Source organism: Eutrigla gurnardus (assembly GCF_963514095.1).
Source record: "Eutrigla gurnardus genome assembly, chromosome: 18".
NCBI classification, from domain to species: Eukaryota; Metazoa; Chordata; class Actinopteri; order Perciformes; family Triglidae; genus Eutrigla; species Eutrigla gurnardus.
The window spans coordinates 6,548,165-6,570,319 of record NC_139929.1 but is presented as its reverse complement, the minus strand read 5'-3'; the positions used below and the strand labels follow the sequence as shown (position 1 = coordinate 6,570,319).

Below are 22,155 nucleotides of genomic sequence, written 5' to 3'. Positions count from 1 at the left end.
AAATCAATGAATCCAAAATAATTTCAGACATAGCCAACATGTCACATATTGTTTATTGTCATGTATTTAATTGCAGTAGCTACAATAGTTAACAAATGTTTAAGTAGAACACATCCAAAGGCAAGTTTTATTCAACAGGTTCAGGGGGGAAATAAGTAATTGGACATAAAATAAGACTGATATGGATGTTTTTCTTTTTCATGTTTGCACAGTCTAAACATTCATTTTCTTGGTCAGGTCCCCTCTGGAACTGAACTGTGACCAACAAAGGCAAAATGCAAAGTTTTGAATGGTTGCAGGCTATTGAGGCATGCAGCTTACTAGATCAAAGGAGAGCGATAGTGGCACTTCTTCGCATTGACATTCTGTCTAAAAGTAAACCCCTTTTATAGCCACAAACAAATATATACACCACGGCCCATAATCAAAGAATGTCAGGGCAAATCCAGGACCCCTGTCTTCAAAGACACACTGATAAGAATGCTTGACACAGAGTAGAGTAAGTAATTCATGTAAGTAATGACTGTACAGCAGTGTATATGAAACCATGAGCTTACAGACCCGGGGAAACAAATGAAGCAGAGCTAAGTGAGTCTGAATAACCAGAGGACACTGCAGAAGAGCACACAATTCACTGTTGTTTTTTTTGTTTTTGTTTTTTTAACTGACCAGTTTTGTAAAAGAAAAATACACCAGACTGCATTCTTGACAGGAAAATCTGGCCGAGCTGAAAGAGTGTATTCTATTTTTTTTTATGTGTGGACTGCACAACCTCCAGAAGTAAGCATTATTATTGATTATGTAAAAGACATAAATGCTAAAACCATACATTCTTGAAGATTTTGGGGTAGATTCTTTTAAAAAAACACCTCTTGCCACTAAAGACAAGTTCGGTGTTGGACAACATCCTCGGATGGTTTGGGAAATACAGACAAAATAGGTATAGCAATAATATTTATTAACAATATGGCAATTTTTATTAACAAGTCTTAAGATCACATGATCATCACCCTTCCTCCCATTTATATAGGACTACGATTTTACTCCACAAGCTTCCCATGATGTATTCCAATTTTTGTAGACGGGTAGAAGTACGAATCAACGCATCTGATTTTACAACTAAAGAGTGAAATTCCAAATTACTAAGTTGGGCACGGTGCACTTTCATTAGGACATTTTGTACATTGCCATATCAGGCACTTTGCAAGTCTTTGGCTTTCACAGGGAAAACCCTTAAGAGCACGACAGGCTAATAGACAGGCATCATCTCATTGCTCGTCACGACACTGAGGCATGGATGTGATTAGCTGTGGGAGAAGAAGCCTTTAAACCCAAGAGTGCAGTGAGTTTGTTCACTTTGACACGGCAAAAAAATAAAACAGCGGAAAAAAAACCCAGGTTTGTGCAAAGCTTCTATTGTTCACAGTTAAACATAAATAAATAAGTCAACTGAATGAGTATTAACAGTGCATGTTGGACGGAATATTACATTCCTGAAACTGTCATAAACTGAGGCCTTGTGAGGGAGAGAGAGAGGCTTTAGCAAATTTACAATTCAAAGTCAGTAATAACCAATCAAAGTGAACACTGGAGTGCAAACGAGGCTTATGAGCAATAAAACGTCCTTCTGAAAAACATAGCGGTCGCATTGGTGTGGAAAACATGTCCGTTCTGAATAGTGGCAATATGGAAAAGCTGTCAAGTTAAGGCGTGATAGCCCTTTTTAGGCAGGGAGTTTGTCAATCATCCACTGCTTTGTGGGATTGCTGATCACAGCCATGATGCCTTCAGCGCTCCAACCAGAGGTGCCTTTGGTTCCTCTCTCAGCGCTGGCGTTCTCGCTTTCTCCCTGGGTTCATTTACTGACTGTCAAGGCCCAGCATCCTTCTGTATTTGACCCATTTTTTAATCTCCAGCTGGGTCAGTTCCCTCCGTTCCCCGGCTGTGTGATCCGCCGCCCTCTCCCTTTTCTCGCCCGAGCTCCTCCGTCCGGGTCGGCTGCTGATGCGTCCCCCCCTTCCTCATTGTGTGCTCCCGGTGGCGAGCCCTCGGACCCGGTGTCGGCTCAAGGCATCCTCCAGGAAACCTGCTACCTTCTCACTGTCCTCCTACACAGCACAGGACATTTTTAAGACCAGCTACGAGATCCTGTTTTGCTTGGCCAGTAAGAAACATTTATGATGAATTATGAAAAAAGATAAAGAAGCTTATCTACCTCGTTTATGAAGGCGTAGTGAACAAGTTCATTGGCAAGGTCTTTGGAGGTGTCAGCTGAAAGTTTCACATGAAATATTTCCGTTACAAAAATCTTTGTGAAAATGATCCTAAAAATCAGTTGTTTAAGGTGATTTTCTCTATTTTCCTCATGGTCAACAAATATATAAAAAACAAAACAAACACCGGAGAGACAGACTGATGCTTTGGGGGTTTTGGTCTTTTCATGGGATTTGCAGACAAGATGTGATCAACGTACTTGGAAGGATGTCACAGCTGAGCTGCCGATGAAGTTTGTCATCCATCTTCAGAAACAAAGAGAGCTGGGGAGAGATCAAAAGGTCAAATTTAAAAAATCAAGCTGGATTCTTGTTCATCCACCAAAACCGACTGAACCTCGACAATAAATGTTGGTGCAGAGCTGCATGAAGAATCTCACTTAAAATGGTTGTGTTGCTAAGGAGCCCAGCAAAAGAGTTTATACTAAAATGGGCAAAGTACCTGTAATACCGTATGACTCACATGAGTTTTGGTCCCTTCTTCATTTGACTCCAAATTACAGTGCATCTGAACAACCTACAACACCAACAGAGGGAAGAGGTGTAAGAGCAAAATGGCGAAAGTTGTCTCCAAAATCTTCTAATTATTTACATATTGCAGAAAGTGGACTGGAAACATTTTACTCCTCCAGGGACATTTTTACGACAGACCCACCTTTCTTGTTTCCGTCTCCTGGGGTTCAGGAGTCGGCGTCTTGACCATCTCGACCTGCTCCTGAGACAAGGAGAGGGCCCGAGGGACGGGGTGAGGCCGAGATGAGGCGAAGTTCATCAAAGGGTAGATCCCATTCCTGAAGAGGGAGAAAGGACAACACGCTGTACTTCATGCTGCGATCACATCGCCGACACACAACGAGTCCTCTACTTACTTGACGTCCTCCAGGAACTTGTCCAGTTCCAACGGGGACACGTGGGAATATCTAAGTAACACACAGAGGAGCAGAGTGAGCTCCGTTCAAGACAAACAGCCAAATGTGTGAGGGGTGTCTGGGATTTTACTTGAGCTGCACTCCCTGTCTGTCCTCGTGTTTGATCTCCGCCATGACAGCGTTGGGGTCGAAGGACTTGGTTTTCTCCTCGACGCAGTTTTCTGGAAGCAAGTCTGTAGATGCAAGTCTGGACATTAGTCATCTTTAACAACCGGCTCCTAAACTGGTCAAAACCTTGAAACACACTTTTAAGTTCAATCCAAACACTTTGGAAATTCTTCTGCTGCATGCAGGTAAATGAAAGAGGAGGCTGTGGTTTGGTAAGCTTGGCGTGCGGAGGAGAGAAACTCACACTGGTTGTTGATGAGGCAGTGGGCGGCGAGCAGTTTGAGGGAGTGGACCTCGAACAAGACTCGGTGGAACAGCAGGTCGTGAGCTGTGGGACGGAGCTTGGCTTCGTGACGCAAACAGGACTGGGTGAACTCCTGCAGGAAGCAACGACACACTGAGTCCAACGCTAATGAGTTAGCCAGCATCATGGCGTGTTCCTGAAACACTCGCTCTCAAACTGCACAAAGTCTCAATAGTGAAGTGTTGTCTTTATCGCCACGACATGAGGTATTTTTTGAGACTCACTCTCATGGGAGGGTCTTCCAGAGATTGGCCTGCGTTGACGATGGCCTCCTTGGACACAGCAGTATCTCCGTTGGCCTGGATCTCCAGTACCGCCATCTAGGGGTGCAAGTAATCCGTTAACACAATCGCACACAAACGCACGCCGAGGGAAGATTAACCAATCTGTTCATCTCACCTCGAGGGCACAGATACCAAAGGAGAAAATGTCTATGGCATAGTCATCTTCGCCCGCTAAAATAGAGAAAAGGAGGTGAGACACAGGAGGAAACTTCAAAATACCTTATTGCGATCTAATAATTTGCCAGTCTGTGTTTTGGCAGCTCTAAAAGCAGCACACAACATCAAATTAAATGTCTGAGTGGAATAATGCGAGTGTTTTGTGGCTTTCACTGTGGCTCCAATAATTAGATGCTCGTTATCCCTCATCTGCTACAATTACAGCTAAAAGGTCATAGACTTCCCACAATTCTCTGCTGGAAGAATCTACACTGTCAACGAAACATTTTGGTTTTGCAGTAGGAAGAGGATAATATGGAAGTATGGGGGCTAACTTGCAGTGTTTTGACGAAGGAGTTGAATCATTTGGCTAAGAATGAATGAAGAGAAAACGAGCCACACACAAACTTTCCTCCATCACACTTACATCCACATTCTGGAGCAAAAAAATGAAGATTCCTCTGCTCGTCGCGATGTTGCCTCGCTTTACTGTGGACGCTGGCATCTGGAAATACTGGTCAGAGAAGACACAGATAGTATACATGCATTAGATTACAAACAGATAACAGATATGACAAAAAAACATAATCTACGAAATGATCTTACCATTGACAAAAAGCCGATGCCACACTGCGGAAAGAGAATTAAGCATTATTGATTTATTCTGAATTGAGTAAATCCAGCAATGCACACTCTGAGGTTACGATATGGGCGGCCTATGCTGGTTGTAGTAACATAAAAAGCCCCGCGGGGAGCAGACCTGAGCCGATCTTGATGAGGCCGTTGTGCTGAATGAAGATGGTGTCGCACGTCAGGTTGCCGTGAATTATCGGCGGCTCACAAGAGTGCAGATAACTGCCAGCAAACAATAAAAGTGTCCGGTTAATGCGATGGCTGTGATTATAGAAAAATCTCTCGTGTTAAAATCCTGGGGAAGAAATCAGTACCTGAGGGCAGAGAGAATCTGGGTGCACCATCTCTTCCAGGCCTAAAATATAGCGCAACAGAGCAACATGAATCCTCTAAACACAAATCTCTCCCTCATTCTCAGGAATATATGTGGCGAATAGCAAAGATAGCACTGCTACTACGTTATTATAGAATGGAGGGGAAAAAGGCAGATGAGAAGATATACGTCTGAGCCACCAGGGTGTCCTGTTACATCACCTCTTATCCTGCAGGATATATGGATCTGAATAGTGATTGGACTGCAGTACTATGAGCCACCACCAGGGGACATGTGACCAGAAAACACTGACCTTCACATTCATAGTCTTGTGGTTCTTCTTCGTTTTCTTCAGAAACTGCTTGAGGCTGCCTGACGACATGTACTCTGTGATGAATATAACCTGCGGGCCACACATGAAGCTGTGTTAAAGTGTGTGTGTGTAGAATAAAAGGAAGGGAAAGAGAAGAACAGAGAAGAAATAAGAAGAAATCTCACCCGTGCCTGACTCTCTTTCATGTCCAGCCAGTACTTGTGGAACTTGACAATGTTGGGGTGTTCGACCTGCATCAGGTTCTCAAACATCTCCTTGATCTTCTCCTAAAAAGACAAACATCTTCGCATCATGGAAATCCTTGAATTCCTTGGCCTTTGCCAATAAAACTATTATTTGATTACATGATCATTAAATTAATCGGAGGATATTTTTTTAAAGCAAAAATGCTAAATTTGTCAAAATATTTGCTTCTAGATTAATCATCTCAATCAATTTAGACACCGAGAGCTTGTGATGGGCCTTTTTTTTTTCACGATTTAAAAAATATATACAAGATACACCAACAAATATAATCATAAAATATCTCCAACTCTAAATTACAAACATGCAAGCATGGTTTTGGGGAAGAAACTAATGCTGGAGGAAGTGTAGAAATCGTTTTCATATTCTGTTTTCAATGTTGTTGCCTGAGTAAAATAAACGGTCCATCTGTGGAGAACAAGAACCACAATACCTCCTGTGCTTTGAAGACTTTCTTGTCGGAGAAGAGCACCTCGTTCCAGACCACCTCCACGCCCTCCTCCGTGTCCATGGCCAGAGAGGCACTTTCCACACCTGGGACATTACCTTGGCTCACCTGCAGGGGGCAGACAGGAACACACACAACAGGAATTAGCATAACTAGCAGGCCCCAGCTTTTAGTTGCTGAAACTGAAAATATGGTTTTAGTTAAAACGACGACGCAATTGACCAAATTGTGCCGTTTTATTATGTATTCATTATGTTAAAAAGGCCAAGAATTGGTTGCCAATCTCTCAAAATCATTTGTTGTCGTGGTTTAATATTCTCAGTCATTTAAGCGGTACATCTGGCTCTTTAGATGCCGTGTTAACCAGCTCATCTCTAACTGCTGTTTGGTGATGAATCTTTAAGCGAGGTGAGAGCAAACCAAAGCAGTGGAGCATTACGGAGGGCAACGCGGACACAACAACAAAAAGCATGCCTAAAATGATTAGTCGTCACCCCTGCTGTGGCTGTAATATCGGCTAAAAGCGCCATATAATCCATTCACAGGGATCCAACAGTGGCAGCTCCATTAATAAAAAAGATGAATCTGGGACGGTGCCTTCTATGAGCCATCGTTTCTATTCAAATTGCCACGCAGTTCAGGTTGGATGAGTCTTATTTTTCCCGGTGTACCGAGGCGGTGTTAAACGTTGGCAGCCGGCTACGACGTGGCGATGAAGAGCGAAGAGGGGCGACAGGATGAGCAGCAGCTTGTGCAACGAGGGGAAGAGATGGATTAGCAGGAGACGGAGAAGTGAGGGGGATTGTGGGAAGAGGGATTTAGAGAGATGAGACACGGGACACAAGATGGAGGAGTTGGAGATCCAAGAAGAAGAAAAAAAGAAAAAAGGAAGGAAGCAGAGTGGAGTGAAGAGGCGGCGGCTCGGTCTATAATCTGGCAGACGCAGACGGCCCCGGGGCTCCACGGGTGTTTTGCAAGAGCGGCAAACGGCTGAAGAGTGCTCATCACCGGATATTGCTGCCTCAGCTAGGCTGACCTGACGTTACCTCCTCCTGCTTTTATGAAGCAGCGGTGGAGTAAGTGCATTACTAATAACCATGACACAAGACACCTCAAGTCCTACTCATCCTTGTGAAACTGTTGTCATTTCCAGAGGAAGGCGCTTTCAAACACTCGGCCCAGTAGAGTGTCGCAGGATTTCAGAGATTTCGTTATGTTTTTTTTTTACCTTTCCACTGTGTTCTGGCCAAGGTTGGTAAAAATGTAACCACATTTAATTAGGATCCTGACCTCTGACCTCTTTGAGATTCCCTAAAGAGGATTGAAGCATTAGCTCTCTGGTTCAGAGGTCGTCAACGTTTTTGTGTCTGTGTATGTGTAGTGCAGCTTATAGCAGCAGGTATAAAAGTACTTTGCATATATGTTTACAATGCTAAGCTGATAAAATAATAATTGGTGGCAGATTTTTTTCTATATCGGCATTTCTACGTCACAATTTCACCTCATAACATTGAATAAATAGGAAGATTTATATTTGCTTATAGGTTGTATCCACATTAATGTGTATTTTTGGACATTTTTTGAAGAAATAAAGCTTGGGACCCCCTGCTGTAACTCTGCGGACCCCCTGTTGAAGATCTCTGCTCTAGTTATAGAGAACATAGAATAATTGATGGCACAAACAGAACGCTATAAATCAGCGGTCGCCGTAAAGTAACTGAGAACAGACACTGAGCTTGATGAAATGTAAGGTTCTCTCTCTCCACCTACTGCTAAATGCTAACCATTGATATGTTCTACAGAGCCCCACTTGTACCACGCGCCATGACATCATCTTTTCACGCTGGGTGATGAATGGAGCTAAAATGTTTGTTTTTTTTAAACCCCTCTTTGTATGCACTTCAACAGAAAGTGGTTTGTTAAACGACCCAAAACAAGCAGAAGACAAACAGCAATCACAGCGACCACAAAAGGCTGCGATAAATATTGGGATATTCTTCATGACATCATCTCAAAAGGGAAAGAAACGTTGCACCACATGTTGCCGTTTATTGCTCAACCTGCAGCACGGTGCAGCATAAAGCTCTTCGCAGGAGAGGCATGACATATAATCTCACTACTATCCCTCTACGAGAGATGATAATCTGATTACTGGCATTACAGAGCTGGCACACCTCTGACTGGCTGACAGGAAAAGGGAATTCCTTTGCTCCAATAAGCGATCAGGAGGGAGTCGTGTCAGTCTCTGGCGTCAGGGTTTATGTGTTTATTTTCTCTACATGTGGAGAAACACTCGGCCCCTCTGTCCCCAACGTCCACATCCCAGGGGTTTAGCGGGTATGTTGCTCGGTCGCGGTAGCGTGAGACTCGTAAACAGCACACTGGATGCTCGGCCGCGATTGGCTGCTCGGTGGGGAGTCGGGGTCGAGGGCGTGGAAAATGGATTTGAGGGATCGTGTGTTCGTGTCAAAACAACTTCTGTCCTGATGTGCGTCGACTCCACACGTGAGTCGGGGGAAAACTGGACGGTTCGGCGCCGTCGTTACCTCACTGCACATTTCTCACAACATTCCCTTTCATTTCCCCCGGAGCACGGAAACGACACAGAAACTACACCAGTTCGAATGTCACTTCTGCGTCTTATTCAATGATATTCAGTGAACACAGCTCCTATTTAAACCTTAAGCTAAGGTAAGTCAACCCATTAAAAACGACCCACAATCCACCTGTTTTTGAAGACAGGGACAGATGGTTGTACATTTCCACATATTGTTGCATGCTCCTTTCCCCCCCAGTTTATAGCGCGCTGCAGGAATGAGGCGTTTTCGTAGACCAACCGTGGAAGTTAGCAACACTTAGACAAACAGCCAATGGGGATTTTTCCACTGGATCGGTCCAACTGGTCACGGTTGTGTGGGTAAACAACAAAGCTGTAAAAGGTGGACGAGTCAGCTCGATGACGTTTTCCAGTCTCATATAACCACTGAACAAAACCCCTCATCCCACAACCGCCTGTTGAACAGAAACATGCTTAATTTAAAGAAAAAAACAATGTGTTTTTTGGTGCTTTGGGGTGGTATTGTGTAATTCAGTACCCAGCGTGTGTCCTGTCCGTTGACGGACACGCCCTGCTATCTGTGCACAGTTAAATTGCTTTTTCCACACTCGCCAAGTGGAGGAAAGAGCAGATCTCCGTTGGCTCGGACCGTTTGCAGCGACAGCTTCACTGCCCAGAAAATCAGAGTGGGTTCTTTTACAGTCGGCGGCGACGACTGAACTCGAGTACGGCAGCTCTGTCAGCATGATTCTCCCCGCAGAGGCATCTCACATGAAAGAGCGCCTTTGTCTGGGGTCCGTGTGTGGGTCCGAGCTTTACAGTGAGAAAGCGCTTCTTGTCTCCCCAGACGTCAGCGTCTCGCCCTACACCTCACACCGCGACAAGGCCGCGTTAATATTTCATAAGCGGATCCCGAGCAGGATACACCCAAGTCCTAGATACTTGCTAGACGTCTGCGCTGTATGGAAATGAGTGCGTGCTTGTTACGGTTCTGTTGCTTTGTCTCGCTCAGAGATTGGCATCAAAGAGGAGCAGGATCAAAGATTTGCACTGAGATGTCGTGGAAAATGCAAAAATATCTCTGCACGACATGGATGTGGGAATAAGGGGGGAAAAGATGCACCCCCTTCGATTCAAGCATGTGCTATATATACATACCAGATATATGTGTTATTATATTGATTGTTTGGACAACTGTATGATATTTGCAGATATCACAAAGGCCTGTCTGAAAGATGCAACAATATAATTGGATCATTTATTCAAACTTCTTGCCTTTCCATCCACAAACAGCTGTGTCGTGCGAACCAGCAAACGTCAAAGCAAACCAGACTTTACGATGAACACGCCGAAAGTCTCGCACTACTCGCCCCCGTCGGGTCAGCATCTCCCTCGCTCTGTCGCCCAAGGGTGGCACGTGTGCAGCACAAGGTCAGTGTCTCGGATGAATCACGAAGAAACGTCAAGCAGAAACTCTCAATCCTCTACAAGCAAGGTTTTGTCTGAAGCTTATGATTTCTGTCTCATGAATCATGAGACAGAAATCTTGTCCGGACGCCCTTTCATATCCAACATTATCTCAATCAAACTGCTGCCAGGATCCAGACTCTTCTGGGGGCAAAACCGGTTCAGCGGCTTTCAAAAAGACACACAAGGTCACACGGCCTCATGAGCTGATATAAGACAGACCGGCCGTCCGCCACGTCTCACTTATTAATTTTCTCACAGAGTTCCTCACTAAGAGGATTGTAGGACGGCGAGGGCACATGGATACAAAGGGAAGAGCTCCTTCAGAAAACTGTCTTCTTCCATGAAGCTCTGCAAAATCAGAATTATATATCCCATTGGTTTTAATAAAAAGCTTTGGATAAAATCAAATTGGTCCTTCTGGCAAAAAGCACTCGAACAAAGGGAATCAACCCTATACTTTATCTTCATCTGGACACGATAAACACTGCTAGGCCTTCGCAAAAACTTTATTTGTTGCAGTTGAGTCTGCGTTTCAAGCTGTACCGCGGGCTTGGAGATTACACGAGCCACGCCGTCCTCGCTCCCATTGTCACCGTGACAAAGCTGCAGATTTACAGGGCCAGCGGGGGAGAGACGGCAAAAACCCACAGCTGCATGCAAGAAGACAGAAGCGGCTCTGACTGAGACGTGATGCGGCGCGGGATGCGTTTAACCCCTTAGCTGCGATTTCCATCGAATAGAGGCTTTCATGTCACGTCCACCTGCAGGACGGGGGTGGGGACTGCATGTTGATCACATGTTGCTGCACGTGTCTGTTGTTTTCCTATCAATTTGCACTGCAAGAGATGTTGATTAGATGGTCCTTGAGTCTAGGTTTTCAACAGCACTTTATCACAACCAAATCCGGAAGAAGGCCTTAATAATTTAGCTTTCAACAGCTTATAATTAGGGGAGTCAAAACAAAATATTGCCAAAAAAAAGGCTGATTTTCCTTTTAATCAAACAAGCTTTTACATATATGAGTCTATTTCCTGTATCATACATTGTCATTTATTTCTAATAACATAATTTTGATCAATCAGGCAAATACTGTCATTAGGGAATCACTATTTTAGAGATAAAACGAAATATTTACATTCAAATACTTAAAAGAAGCTGGATATATTATTATTATTATTATTAAACATGTTCCAATACTCGACTTGACTTCAGTATAATAATAAAACTGTAACCTTTTCGATACCATATACATTTTTCTATTTACTGAACCTCAATACTCTGATAACCCTAAACTGATCAAATATAAAAAAAATCAACAAAAATAAAAGATTTGTTGACTCTGACATTCACAAATATGTTCAGTTTTCCAACTTGAACCTTCCTGGAGCCGGCTAATCAGTGAGCTGGAAAGGCCGGCTGCCCTTCAACACACACACACACACACACAACCCCACACACACACACAGACACACACACACACACACACACACACACACACAACCCCACACACACACACACACACACACACACACACACACACACACACACACACACACACACACACACACACACACACACACACACACACACACACGGGTCTATTTCAACCAAACAAACATGCGTTGAGTGGAAAGAAACGGCACAAGGCCGGGGTTTATTCTGCAGATCTACAACGGGGTGTTTACTTTATTTCAAGCTCGGCCTCAAGACGATAAGATGACATTTGTAACACTTACGGGGTAAAAGGAGGACAGAGAGATTAATGTTCCTGCCGTTCACAAATCTGACACTGTTGGGACAAAAAGACATTCAGTAGACGTTTCATTCATGAGTGAGATACGTCTCCGTCTGTTAAGATCGTCAAATATGAGCAGTTGGTTTCCTCTGATACACGTGTGAAGCAGCATCTCTGCTCGGAGATAAAAACTAGCATGAGTTGACAGTTCAGAGAGAATAGAAAAGGCCTATGTGGGAGAAATACCACCTCGTGTTATATCACAGCTCAGCAACCTCCTGGCCGCCCTCTACCACGAGAGGTTAAACTGCACGATGCAGCGACGTAAACTACTATCGGGCTCCGCTCCGCTATCACCACAGTGCAAACTCCCGTCTGGCTTTTCCTATCAAACGATCTCGGGGAGTTATCAGAAAAGCAGTCATTCATCAGCCGTCCAATCATTCTCGTGGAAGTTGGGAGGCGGGAAGGGAAGGTCAACCACAACTAAGGCGCCACCGCTTCATTAATAAACAAAGATATACTACTCGTATCAGATGGGAGTTATTCCAATGATTTCACATATTTGTGCTTCATTTCACCTTAAAACTTTAAATGATTCAGGCTTCAATGGATAAAATACTCATTTGTTTAAAAAAAAAACTCACTTTTATGCTGGAATAAAACATGACATGCTGGGGTGGATGTGTAATGCACATGTTGGAACCCTTTGGACATTAACCTGAGATTTCGCAGAGTGGGCGTGTTCATGACGATGACATCTTCACGCCATGGGTGCAAAAATCTGTAAGAACATGAACATGAAAGTGTGAAAAAGAGGAGGAAAACTGGAAAACTGGAAACTGGAGAGACGTCGTCCCGAGATCGTACGAGAAAACCTTTCCTCCACACCGATCATCCTTACATAACCTCGCAGCCATTACCTCGAAATGCTCCAGTTCCTGTAAAAGCGCTGAGTCATCATTGTAGAAAAATCTGTATAAAACATCAATGGCTCCTCTCTTTGGGGGGGGGGGGGGGACTGACTGATTGCCGCCCACCATGCTCTCAATTCATGTCACATTCACACGGTGAGGAACCAAGAAGCCGTCTGGGTGATTAACACCGAGCGGCGCCTTGTTTAGGACAGGAAGACGCTCTTTAAACCGGTCCCAGACCCCGACACGAGTCCAGGACGGCTCCGGGTCTTTTTCCCACGGTGAGAAAAGAAAGTTATTAAGAGGCTGCTGTTTCGCAAACTTCCCATCAGTCTGCGGTTTTACTCAAGTAGTGCACTTTTGAGGTGCTCCACCACGTTTCAGTGCAATTATCGCACTTCTTGCTCCACCAGCGTTCGTTAAAAGGAACACTTACACTTTACACGTTTAATTGGAGCCTCGCACTTTACACAGCGGTGTCTGTGATTTCACAAAGTGGCGTTTCATTCCTCAGTGAATATTTGGGAGCGCTGGTAACCTCCTCGCACTCTGGCGCTTGATGACGTCGACTAAAGGTCGAGGTTTAAAGCGTTTTGGGGTCTGGGATGGACATTATAGGACCGGGTTGTCAAAGCCCCAAACTGAGCCTCCGATCGCTTCGTTTCACCCACAAAATCGCTCTCTCACACATCCAGTATTTTGGCACCAAACAACGGATTTTCAGAGAGAGGAAAAAAAAGGTTGACAAAACAAGAATGGAGTGTTTTGCAATTGGTCTTTTTTTTTTTTTTTTTTTGTGCCAGCGGTCCAGTTCTTGGAATACAAGCACCGCTTCTAACTTTGAGCAAACACATCTTTTTAGCAGCCGACCCGAAACTGGCCGCCGTCCCGTTTGCTTTAAAACATGTGCAACCGACTGTGTTCTTGGAGAAGCTCGGTGAGGGTTTGGCAGAGTCCGCGCCGGTCTTAAAGTTCTCCATAAAGCGGTAATTTCTGCCCACTGGATTACCCAATTCATGCTCGTAAATCCACACACACTGCTTCCTTCACTGCTACTACAAACCAGCGTAAGAGCAACGTGTTATGTGAGCTCCAACCGAACCCCCCTCCTTTCCTCTGCATCCACAGCAGAGGTTACTTCAGTCCAGCTTTCCAGCATGCAAAAGGGGTGAGTCAGGATAAAAGCTCAAAAAGACTTGGCAAACGGTGCAAAGGCTTACTATTTAGCAACAGCTAAAGGCTCGGAGGCGACGTGCACATTGGAGCTAACATTAGCCCCATAATTGCCGTTACATGGGGGGGGGGGGGGGGGGGGGGGGGGGGGCGGATGCGAGAAAACACAGCGTTGTCAAAGCAGAAGAAACCAGTTAAGAGGTGTTGGTGTGGAAGTTTCTCTCTCTCACAGCTATTGTTGCGTTTATAGGAGGCCAATTAGCGACGTGGCCGATATGCTCGTTAAAAGAAGCCTCATGCGGAGACTGAAGGGAAGCAGAAACGACGACGGGGCAGAAAGAGTGGCTGCCATCATGCTGTGGGTTTATCTTCCAGGGGGGGGAGATCAGGCTGAAAAGTGAGAGTCAACCTGAGCTGGCTCTCCAGCACGCGTTCAAACAAAAGCCTGTTGGCAGACATGCATGGAGACAGCAAGCTGCTTTTACCCCCCCCCCCCCCTCCTGCCTGTTGCTTATGTAACCCAATAGACAAAGCTCAATAGGAGTGTCTGTGAAAGCACCACTTGCAGGGGGGGGCATCTGTTTATCCAACACTCAGCTACCTGTCCAAGAGACATGGTAAGCCATCACCGGGGGCCGCAGATTCAAATATGATCCAGGGAGTTCAGTTAGGAGCCCTTTTATTAACGACATGCGGATGCTATCATTTTATCCTTCTAAACAGGAAATGCAGAGGATGTGACCTCCGTGTCCTCGCTGACAGCTGATCGACCCTTACCCCCCCGCATTTGGTTACATATTTAATTCATCAGCCATCTTCCTGATGGATGGTTGCCGGGATGCAATTCTAATTCTGCACGAGAGTAACCTGCTTTACTTTCAGCCGCCCTCGAAGCCGCACGAACAACACACACATTCAAATTCTGAATGCAAATGAGGTCGCACTTGACACACGGGGACAACAACAGGAGGGGATGAAAACCGAGACGTTATTTCATTTTCATCACATCAAAGAGAAGCGGTTCGCATTGATTGACAGATACATGATTACTTATTTTGGTGCATTTAGAAAATAAAATGAGTATATTTTTCGCTAAAGTGAGTGTATGAAAACTATTTAGCAGGAGGGCGGTTCAGAGAAGGGAAGAGTTGGAGTACACTATTTTAAATTCTTTGTACACTTAGTTATTCATGGGGAGATTAATTATAATGTGGGGTGGGTCCTATAATAACGCTGGAGTGGGGCTTCCAACCCAAATAATCCTTGTACAATCCTTTACTGTATGAAAACACAGGAGTAGGAGTCTAATAAAAAGAGCAAAGAAAAAAGAGACAATAATGAATAACATCTACATGAAAATAAGAAATAAATATTAAAAACGTCTAAAAAAAAGGAGAAAAAAAGCACACTCACACTTTAACCATGAATGTGTGAAATGTCACTCCAATCTTCGCTACGTCCCTTTTTATGTGCACACACAGAGATATCCGTATTTGGCTTCAAAGGTCAAGATAATGTCTGTCTGAAAAGGAACGACTCGACACTTTTTCCTATCAGTTGGTCAACAAGACGAGGAAAGCTCCCTTTGAAGCCTTGAAGGGTGCGAATAAGGAAACCACCATGGTGGCATCCCTCCTTTATTGGTGGTGAAAACACGTCTTTATGGAGTTTTGTAGAGGTCGGAGAACAGAAGGCTTGGTGTAATATTTTTTTTATTGTTTCATATGCACACACGTCCTTTGATGAAAGCCGCATACAACGCAAATATGAAGAGGAGGAGGAGGAGGAGGACCTTGGCCTCAAAAGCAGGGCGAGGGGAAAAACAATAACAGCAGCAACCTGACCATAAGTGCACCTTTAGTGTATTTACAGCCTCTTTGGTCCGTGCTACAAGCCTTTTAAATCTCAGATGCCTCACATGATACAAGACAGGAAATGGAGCCTAAATCTCTTATTATAACCGAGTGCATCAGAATCACAAGACAAAGCTCTGAACAGGAAGATTCCTTTGGTTGTGTTTCCACTGGCATATAGGTAGGAAACTACCTATTTATGTTCCTTCTGCAATGGATTCCTTTCTCATGGACTGTTAATGCACAATAGTCGGTCTACACAGATGCTTTTTAATGTCTGCAGAATCGACATTTACCAACAATGTTGTCATATTCATACCCACCGATGCTCTTCTGGAAATATCTAGACGATGATGTCACGTGAACTGATACTACAATTCAACTTTGTGAACATCAAATCAGCATGGAGAGCTAGTTCACGTTAGCCGTTAGCAGCCGGTGTACGACTAAGCCTTGCTTGGCTAAGTAACGGCTAACGAACGGAGGTTGAGTCGTGATGCGTTCAATCTCTGCTCAGTAAAAATGAGTATACAGTGGAAGTTGTTGGAAGATGTTACCACGTGTTCAAATGTAACCTTGTAAAATGTGTTCTTTGTCTTTTGTCGTTTTTGGTCTTTTTGGGGAACCGGAGTCTCTGAACGATCTTGCCGAGTATTTTTTGAGTACGTGCGAGGCGTTCATTCAGGCCTACGTGTCATGGGGCGTGAGCTACTATGACAGCTCCGTGAAAAGCTCGCAGACATGTCAGCTATTCCTAGAGGATGCCTCTCCGTGCCAGCGTTCCCGTCCGACTGGCAGAAAACCAGGGTGGCTCCATTTCACACAGCTGGAGTGGAAAACGCTGACAGTATACCTCCCTCTGTATGCCATCGGACCAGATGACCCCGCCGGAGGGGTCACATTTCACATCTAGGTGACAGGATCCCTCAAGATCACGTGATCCAACGGCAGCACTTCACTCCGGACAACGACTTGGATTTGTCGTCCAAACGTGACATTTTCAGGACGGCTACACAAGGAGTTGGGGGGAAAAAAACGTATCAGATAATGGACTGAAATGTGTAAATGTCAGGATTTGAGTCTGTAAACCAAAAAGCAAGAGCTTCTTCTTTTCAGGGGGTAGTATTTATGGTAATCCCTTTCGTCAATTTCCTGAATAGATGCACTGTAAACTAAAAAAAAGTCACTTTCAGTTTCTCAGGAAGAAGTTTGAGTATCCCTGAGATGGAAAAAAACATGTCGAATGCGACTAATAAAACATTCGTAGAGCTGCTTTTTAAGAGCTTATTTTAAATTATGCATCGTTTCCATTCATTGATTCATTAACCATTAAGGCACTGTAGTTCAAGGGCTTGACAAGCCGCAACAACAACCCAAAACAGGTTAAATCGCCAGCGGCAGAGTACAAACAAGGCCGGCAACCATGTGTGTGAGAGTGTGTGTGTGTGTGCGTGTGTGTGTGTGTGTGTGTGTGTGTGTGTGTGTGTGTGTGTGTGTGTGTGTGTGTAGTTTATTTGCTGCTGAATGAAATGCTACAACTCCTCAAGACATTGCAAACTGCTGGTTTGCCCCAAAAGTTAGCATCGACTTCGGCCCAGGCTCACTTAAGGCGGGCTGACCTTTAAGGTGGACCAGATATTCTCATTCCAGTGACAAGCCGCTCCCCAAAATATGTTATCGTTGGCGGTTAATCAGTAACGTCCCTCGTTTACGTCTTCTTCCGTTTGTTGACGCGTCTGCTATTTGCTGGGCAAAGCTGGAGAGAAATTCCTCATCTTTCCTCCACGCGACGACGGCTGAGAGGCTGATGTTAATGGTTAATCCTATTTAGCGGGTTATGGTTTGTATAATATGACGTGGTCGCAGTGTCAGGGAACAAATTATGTCTTTCAAGGACACGTGATTACATTGAGGTAATGCAATAAGTATACGATATACTGTATCTGTGGGGGACGATTGATTAAGTGCAGACAAGACTCATCAAAAAGAGAAACTACACTGGTTTTCTTAATTAAATAATCTGGAGGGTAACGTCTGGAAAACCTCCTCCTCCTCTGCTCACCTGCAATAACGCTTAGATGTCAACTACAGCAAATTAACTCCTGGAATGCACTCAGTATTACCAGCCGATGACAACAGTGGTTGTGTCCCCGAGGGTGGACACGAGCTGGAGGCTCCTAGTAGCGTATAAACGATGCTGAGCAACGACAACAAGAGCACCTTAAACCCTCATGCGTGTGCTGCTCGCTGCTGTTTAGTATAAACAGGCCTCCTCCAATCCAACGGTGCCGCATATAAACACCAGAAAGTATAAAAAAAAAAGAAGCTCAGGGAGAACAACAGTGTGACACCGTTCATTTGCAATTTCAGTTCACCCCCCACCAACCCAGAGCCGTGCAGGAAAACTAACAATGAGAGCTGTAAAGGAATAAATAATAATTATCATAAAGCACGGAAGAAAATAGCATGCAATCTGTACTGTAAGTACAGGTTTGGGTCAGAGACGCCCAGGCTGTAAAATACAGGTCATCACACACACACACACACACACACACACACACACACACACACACACACACACACACACACACACACACACACACACACACACACACACACACACACACACACACACACACACACACACACACACACACACACACAGGTAAATAACAAAGCGTCATTAAATCACTCGTGTGCCCAGAGGAGGCGGAGCTGCAGGTCTTTACTATTCTCACGGGAGACGGGCATGTTCACCTGGTTAATTCCCCCCACAGAGACACCATTCTAACGAAGCTCTATTCTGTTGCATGGCGTCGTCCTGGTGTTTATTTCTCAGGCATCCAGTCGCTCCTCTCACGTCATGGACGTACAAAAGAGAACTGGACACACCGTTGAAGGCACCTGGAAGTTGCTCCGTGGTGCATGAAGCCAAGACGGTTTGACCTCTGGCTATAAAATGACCTGGATCTTCTGCATTTCATAAGAGCGTTTCCTAGAAGACCCCCCCCCCCGAGCAGCAGGCGGGGCCACGACTGGCAGCGCAAACCATGTTAACAGGTGGATCAAAGCAGGCGGTCCCCTGCTCTCCGTTTCCCCTGCAGGGAAATCTAAGTGGATCTCTTTCCTCGTAGAGCAGCTGTCAAAGCAGCGAACAATCTTCTATCAATCTGTTAAAAAAAAAATAAGCAGATGGGCAGGTGCAGGAATGTGGCCGTCGCCGTGGTGATCTCCTGTCTGGACTATAATAAAAAAGAGCCGGTCTTACAGGTCAGGCTGGACTGTGTCAGACAGCTCATTAACTAAGAACTGAAATTGATACCTTTGATGAAAATTGGAAACATGACTCACCCATGTGTCAACTGTAAGGCCTGATTAGATTATATATAGCAGTACAAATACAAATTCTTTTTATTTGTCCTATGAGTTTGTTCTTTAAGTGATGAAATAAATTCTTTTTTTTCTCTAAAAAGTGTGTGTTTTGCATCAATCTTGTCTATCATTTTCTAGGATTTCTCAGTGGACATCTTTATAGAAATAATGTTAATGTTCATTAAGTGTACAGAAAGTGTTCACATCTGACTGATGGACGATCACCGTTCTTTTTCACCTCATGCAGCCTCTTTGCCTCATAGTTTGAAAGCCTCCCCCTGAGAGCCCCCGGTGTCTGACCTCTGTACATTCGGTGCGACATTTCTTCGCTTGCAGGATTTTTTTTTCTCCATTCTGACAAACAGCAGCTTCAGTCAGAATCGTGTCTCAACAGCGATACGTTGTGAGTCACTGCGTTAGCCTGAATGTCCACATTCTGGGAAGCACAGAGCTGAGAAAACGTGCCGCCAGTCACGTCGACAAAGAGAGCAGCGGGTTTGGATGTCAACACGATGTGCAACAATTATCCACCCAATTTAACTTATTAGTCCTGGAATACAAAACAACGTCTCATGTCAGCTTCTTTGGGCATCTCACGCGTAACTAATTTCTTTTGACGCAAACATCCGAACCATTAATTATCTAAATAATAAACCACAAAGAAATTGTGTCTTTACAGTTGCTCACATAGCTTTGATTTCTAAAATAAATAATCTATACCAAAACGGACTTTGTTAAACCGCCTGAGAAAGCAGCCCCATGTGACTGCAGCCTGTGTTTATTGTAATGCCGGAGCTGAATAACAGATATGGCAGCGTGTTTTCTGACCTTTCACCCACTGACTTATTTACTGAGGTTTCATGTGCACCCCCCGACGCCGGCCGCTCAGACGGACCCGGGTCTGCCAGGGGAGAGAAGAAAGCAACACGTGTGTCCATATTGTTTCTGACTACATTTGGAATGCTTTTATTTTGAAAATTCTCTCACCATATTGCTGTTATGCACCAAACAAAGCAAATTCCTTGTACTTGGCAATAAATCTCATCCTGCTTCCAACAATCAACAGATGATTAATGTATAAAAACAGTGATAACTGATTCATTTTATAATGTTATTTCAAGTAAAAAGGCAAATATTTGCTGCTTTTCTCAGCTTTCTGACAATGTAAACATAATATCTTTGATTTTTGGATTGTTGATGGTTGTCATCTAGGCGTTTACAGACTTATGAAGCCCGTTTTGGGCTATTTTGGGACATTTAATAGGCAAACAATTACCCAAATTGTCATAAAGTTGACAAATGAAACAATGGAATCAAAGTAATTAGTTGGCGCTTTACTTATACGTCTATTTTGTTCAACAAAAGGAAGCTTTAAGGATTCCATGCAAAATGTTATCTCAAAAATAATCCAAATGATGAGATGGCGAGATATTCCGATGTGGACTTTCTCTCCGTGGGGGGTCAGGGGACACGTGGCGGCCCAGATGGGTAATCAATGGGTGGGAAACCCGTGCGGGTGGGGCTGGCTGTGTGTCTGAGCGCTCAATGGCACAGAACGGACAGCGAGGTCAGGTGGCGTTCAGAGGAGGTCGGCGTGTGTGTTCCAGAGATACCCTTCAGCATAAATGCTCAGCCTTATCTGGGGGGGCGTCGGTGGAGGCGACGCCCACCGCCACACTGTTCCTTCTCTCCAAAATCCATCCGAGGCTCATTTCTACGTGACGTCAATCAAATAACAGCTGAAACAATTAGTTATCATCAAATCAATGCATCTAATTTGATAATCCATTAAGTGTTTTGTAATATTGTTATATTTTTGAAGAAGGAACCTTCGCCTCGTTGATCATTTCTCTGCATTTTCACATATTTCTGATGTTTTATAGACCAAACATGACTGAAGAAAAATAAAATAAAGAAAATAGCAATAAGAAAATGTATTGGTTTTAAAGGCAACTAACAAATTCTTTCATTGAAACATAATATGTATCATCATCGGTTTGTCATTTTAACTGTCAAAACAAACTTGATATCCACTTTATGGAACAAAAGTACACACACACACACACACACACACACACACACACACACACACACACACACACACACACACACACACACAATAAGATTCCTAATTATAAGTGGTTGAAGTTGGGCTTTTTTTAAACCACATTTTGAATTCTGCAAACAAAAACAAAAGACAGAAAAAGCCTCCTTTCTCGTGACACGTTATTTATGAAGTAGTCGGACTTGTTTTACACGCCCACAGCTCGCGGACGTCAATTAAGAACCAAAGTGCCCCGCAAAACATCAACGTCTGGAGACGCCGAGCAGAAATCCTGCAGACAAAAGACGCGTAGAAGGCAGCAGCAGCAGCAGCAGCAGTCAGTCGGTGGGGTTTGGAAATAAAGCAAAGTATTCCCGTCGCGCTGAAGGAGGCTTCGCGTGGGCTCAGCAGATCAACGGATGTGTCACCGCGTTAAGATTTATGGTGGAGATGGTGCAAAAACACACCTCGGCCTGACTTATTGCGTGACGGGGGGATGTCCAGCGTGATCACAGGGGGGCGACATGATTGGCTTTCTCGTTTAAAAACAGTAGATTTAGTTTAACACACAAACATTTACACACCAGACAAAAAACAGACCAACCTGCTCCTTCCGTTTCTGCCAGCGGCCGCACGGGCTCTCCTCCAGGATTTCGCTCTCATCCTCGCTCTCCTCCTCCTTTCCCTCCGATCCCGATTTCCTCTCCGGGACGGACATCGTCATTTTTAACGCCGTATAATTCCCCGATATTCCCCCGGTAAATCCCTCCGAAGACCTTCTCCGCCTCCCTGCTTCCCCCCTCTCTCTCTCGCTCCTGTTGTGGATCAGACGAGCGGAAGCGCAGAACGGTCCGCCGCTTGTCTGCGCAGTGAAGGACCCCCCCCCCTCCCTCCTCTCCTCCCCTCCCGCCCCAGACGCTCTCAGCCCCCCTTTGGCACTCAGAACATGTTGCAGAGAAAACTGATCTTGCTCCTCCTTCACCTCCTTCTATTAACGACCAGCAGCGCG

General features: G+C 44.6%; 1 protein-coding gene across 2 annotated transcripts; it reads right to left on the bottom strand.

Annotated features, from left to right (window-relative positions):
- Positions 1–39: 39 nt before the first annotated feature.
- Positions 40–22,037, bottom strand: LOC311028626 (nuclear receptor-binding protein 2-like). Of its 2 annotated transcripts, none has more exons than XM_084033306.1 (18): positions 21,751–22,037; positions 6,011–6,133; positions 5,499–5,600; positions 5,314–5,403; positions 5,002–5,042; positions 4,815–4,909; positions 4,661–4,684; positions 4,482–4,568; positions 4,014–4,069; positions 3,839–3,934; positions 3,555–3,687; positions 3,273–3,375; positions 3,143–3,193; positions 2,929–3,064; positions 2,716–2,790; positions 2,474–2,537; positions 2,216–2,271; positions 40–2,108 (listed from the first exon to the last, which is right to left on the bottom strand). In XM_084033306.1, the coding sequence occupies exons 1-18, from the start codon at positions 21,868–21,870 to the stop codon at positions 2,022–2,024; spliced, it is 1,539 nt and encodes a 512-aa protein (XP_083889432.1). In that variant the 5' UTR covers positions 21,871–22,037; the 3' UTR covers positions 40–2,021. The 2 variants fall into 2 exon arrangements, with proteins under 2 accessions (XP_083889432.1, XP_083889433.1); XM_084033307.1 differs by having other exon boundaries at positions 2,737–2,790; positions 21,751–22,036.
- Between the last annotated feature and the right edge of the window lie 118 nt (positions 22,038–22,155).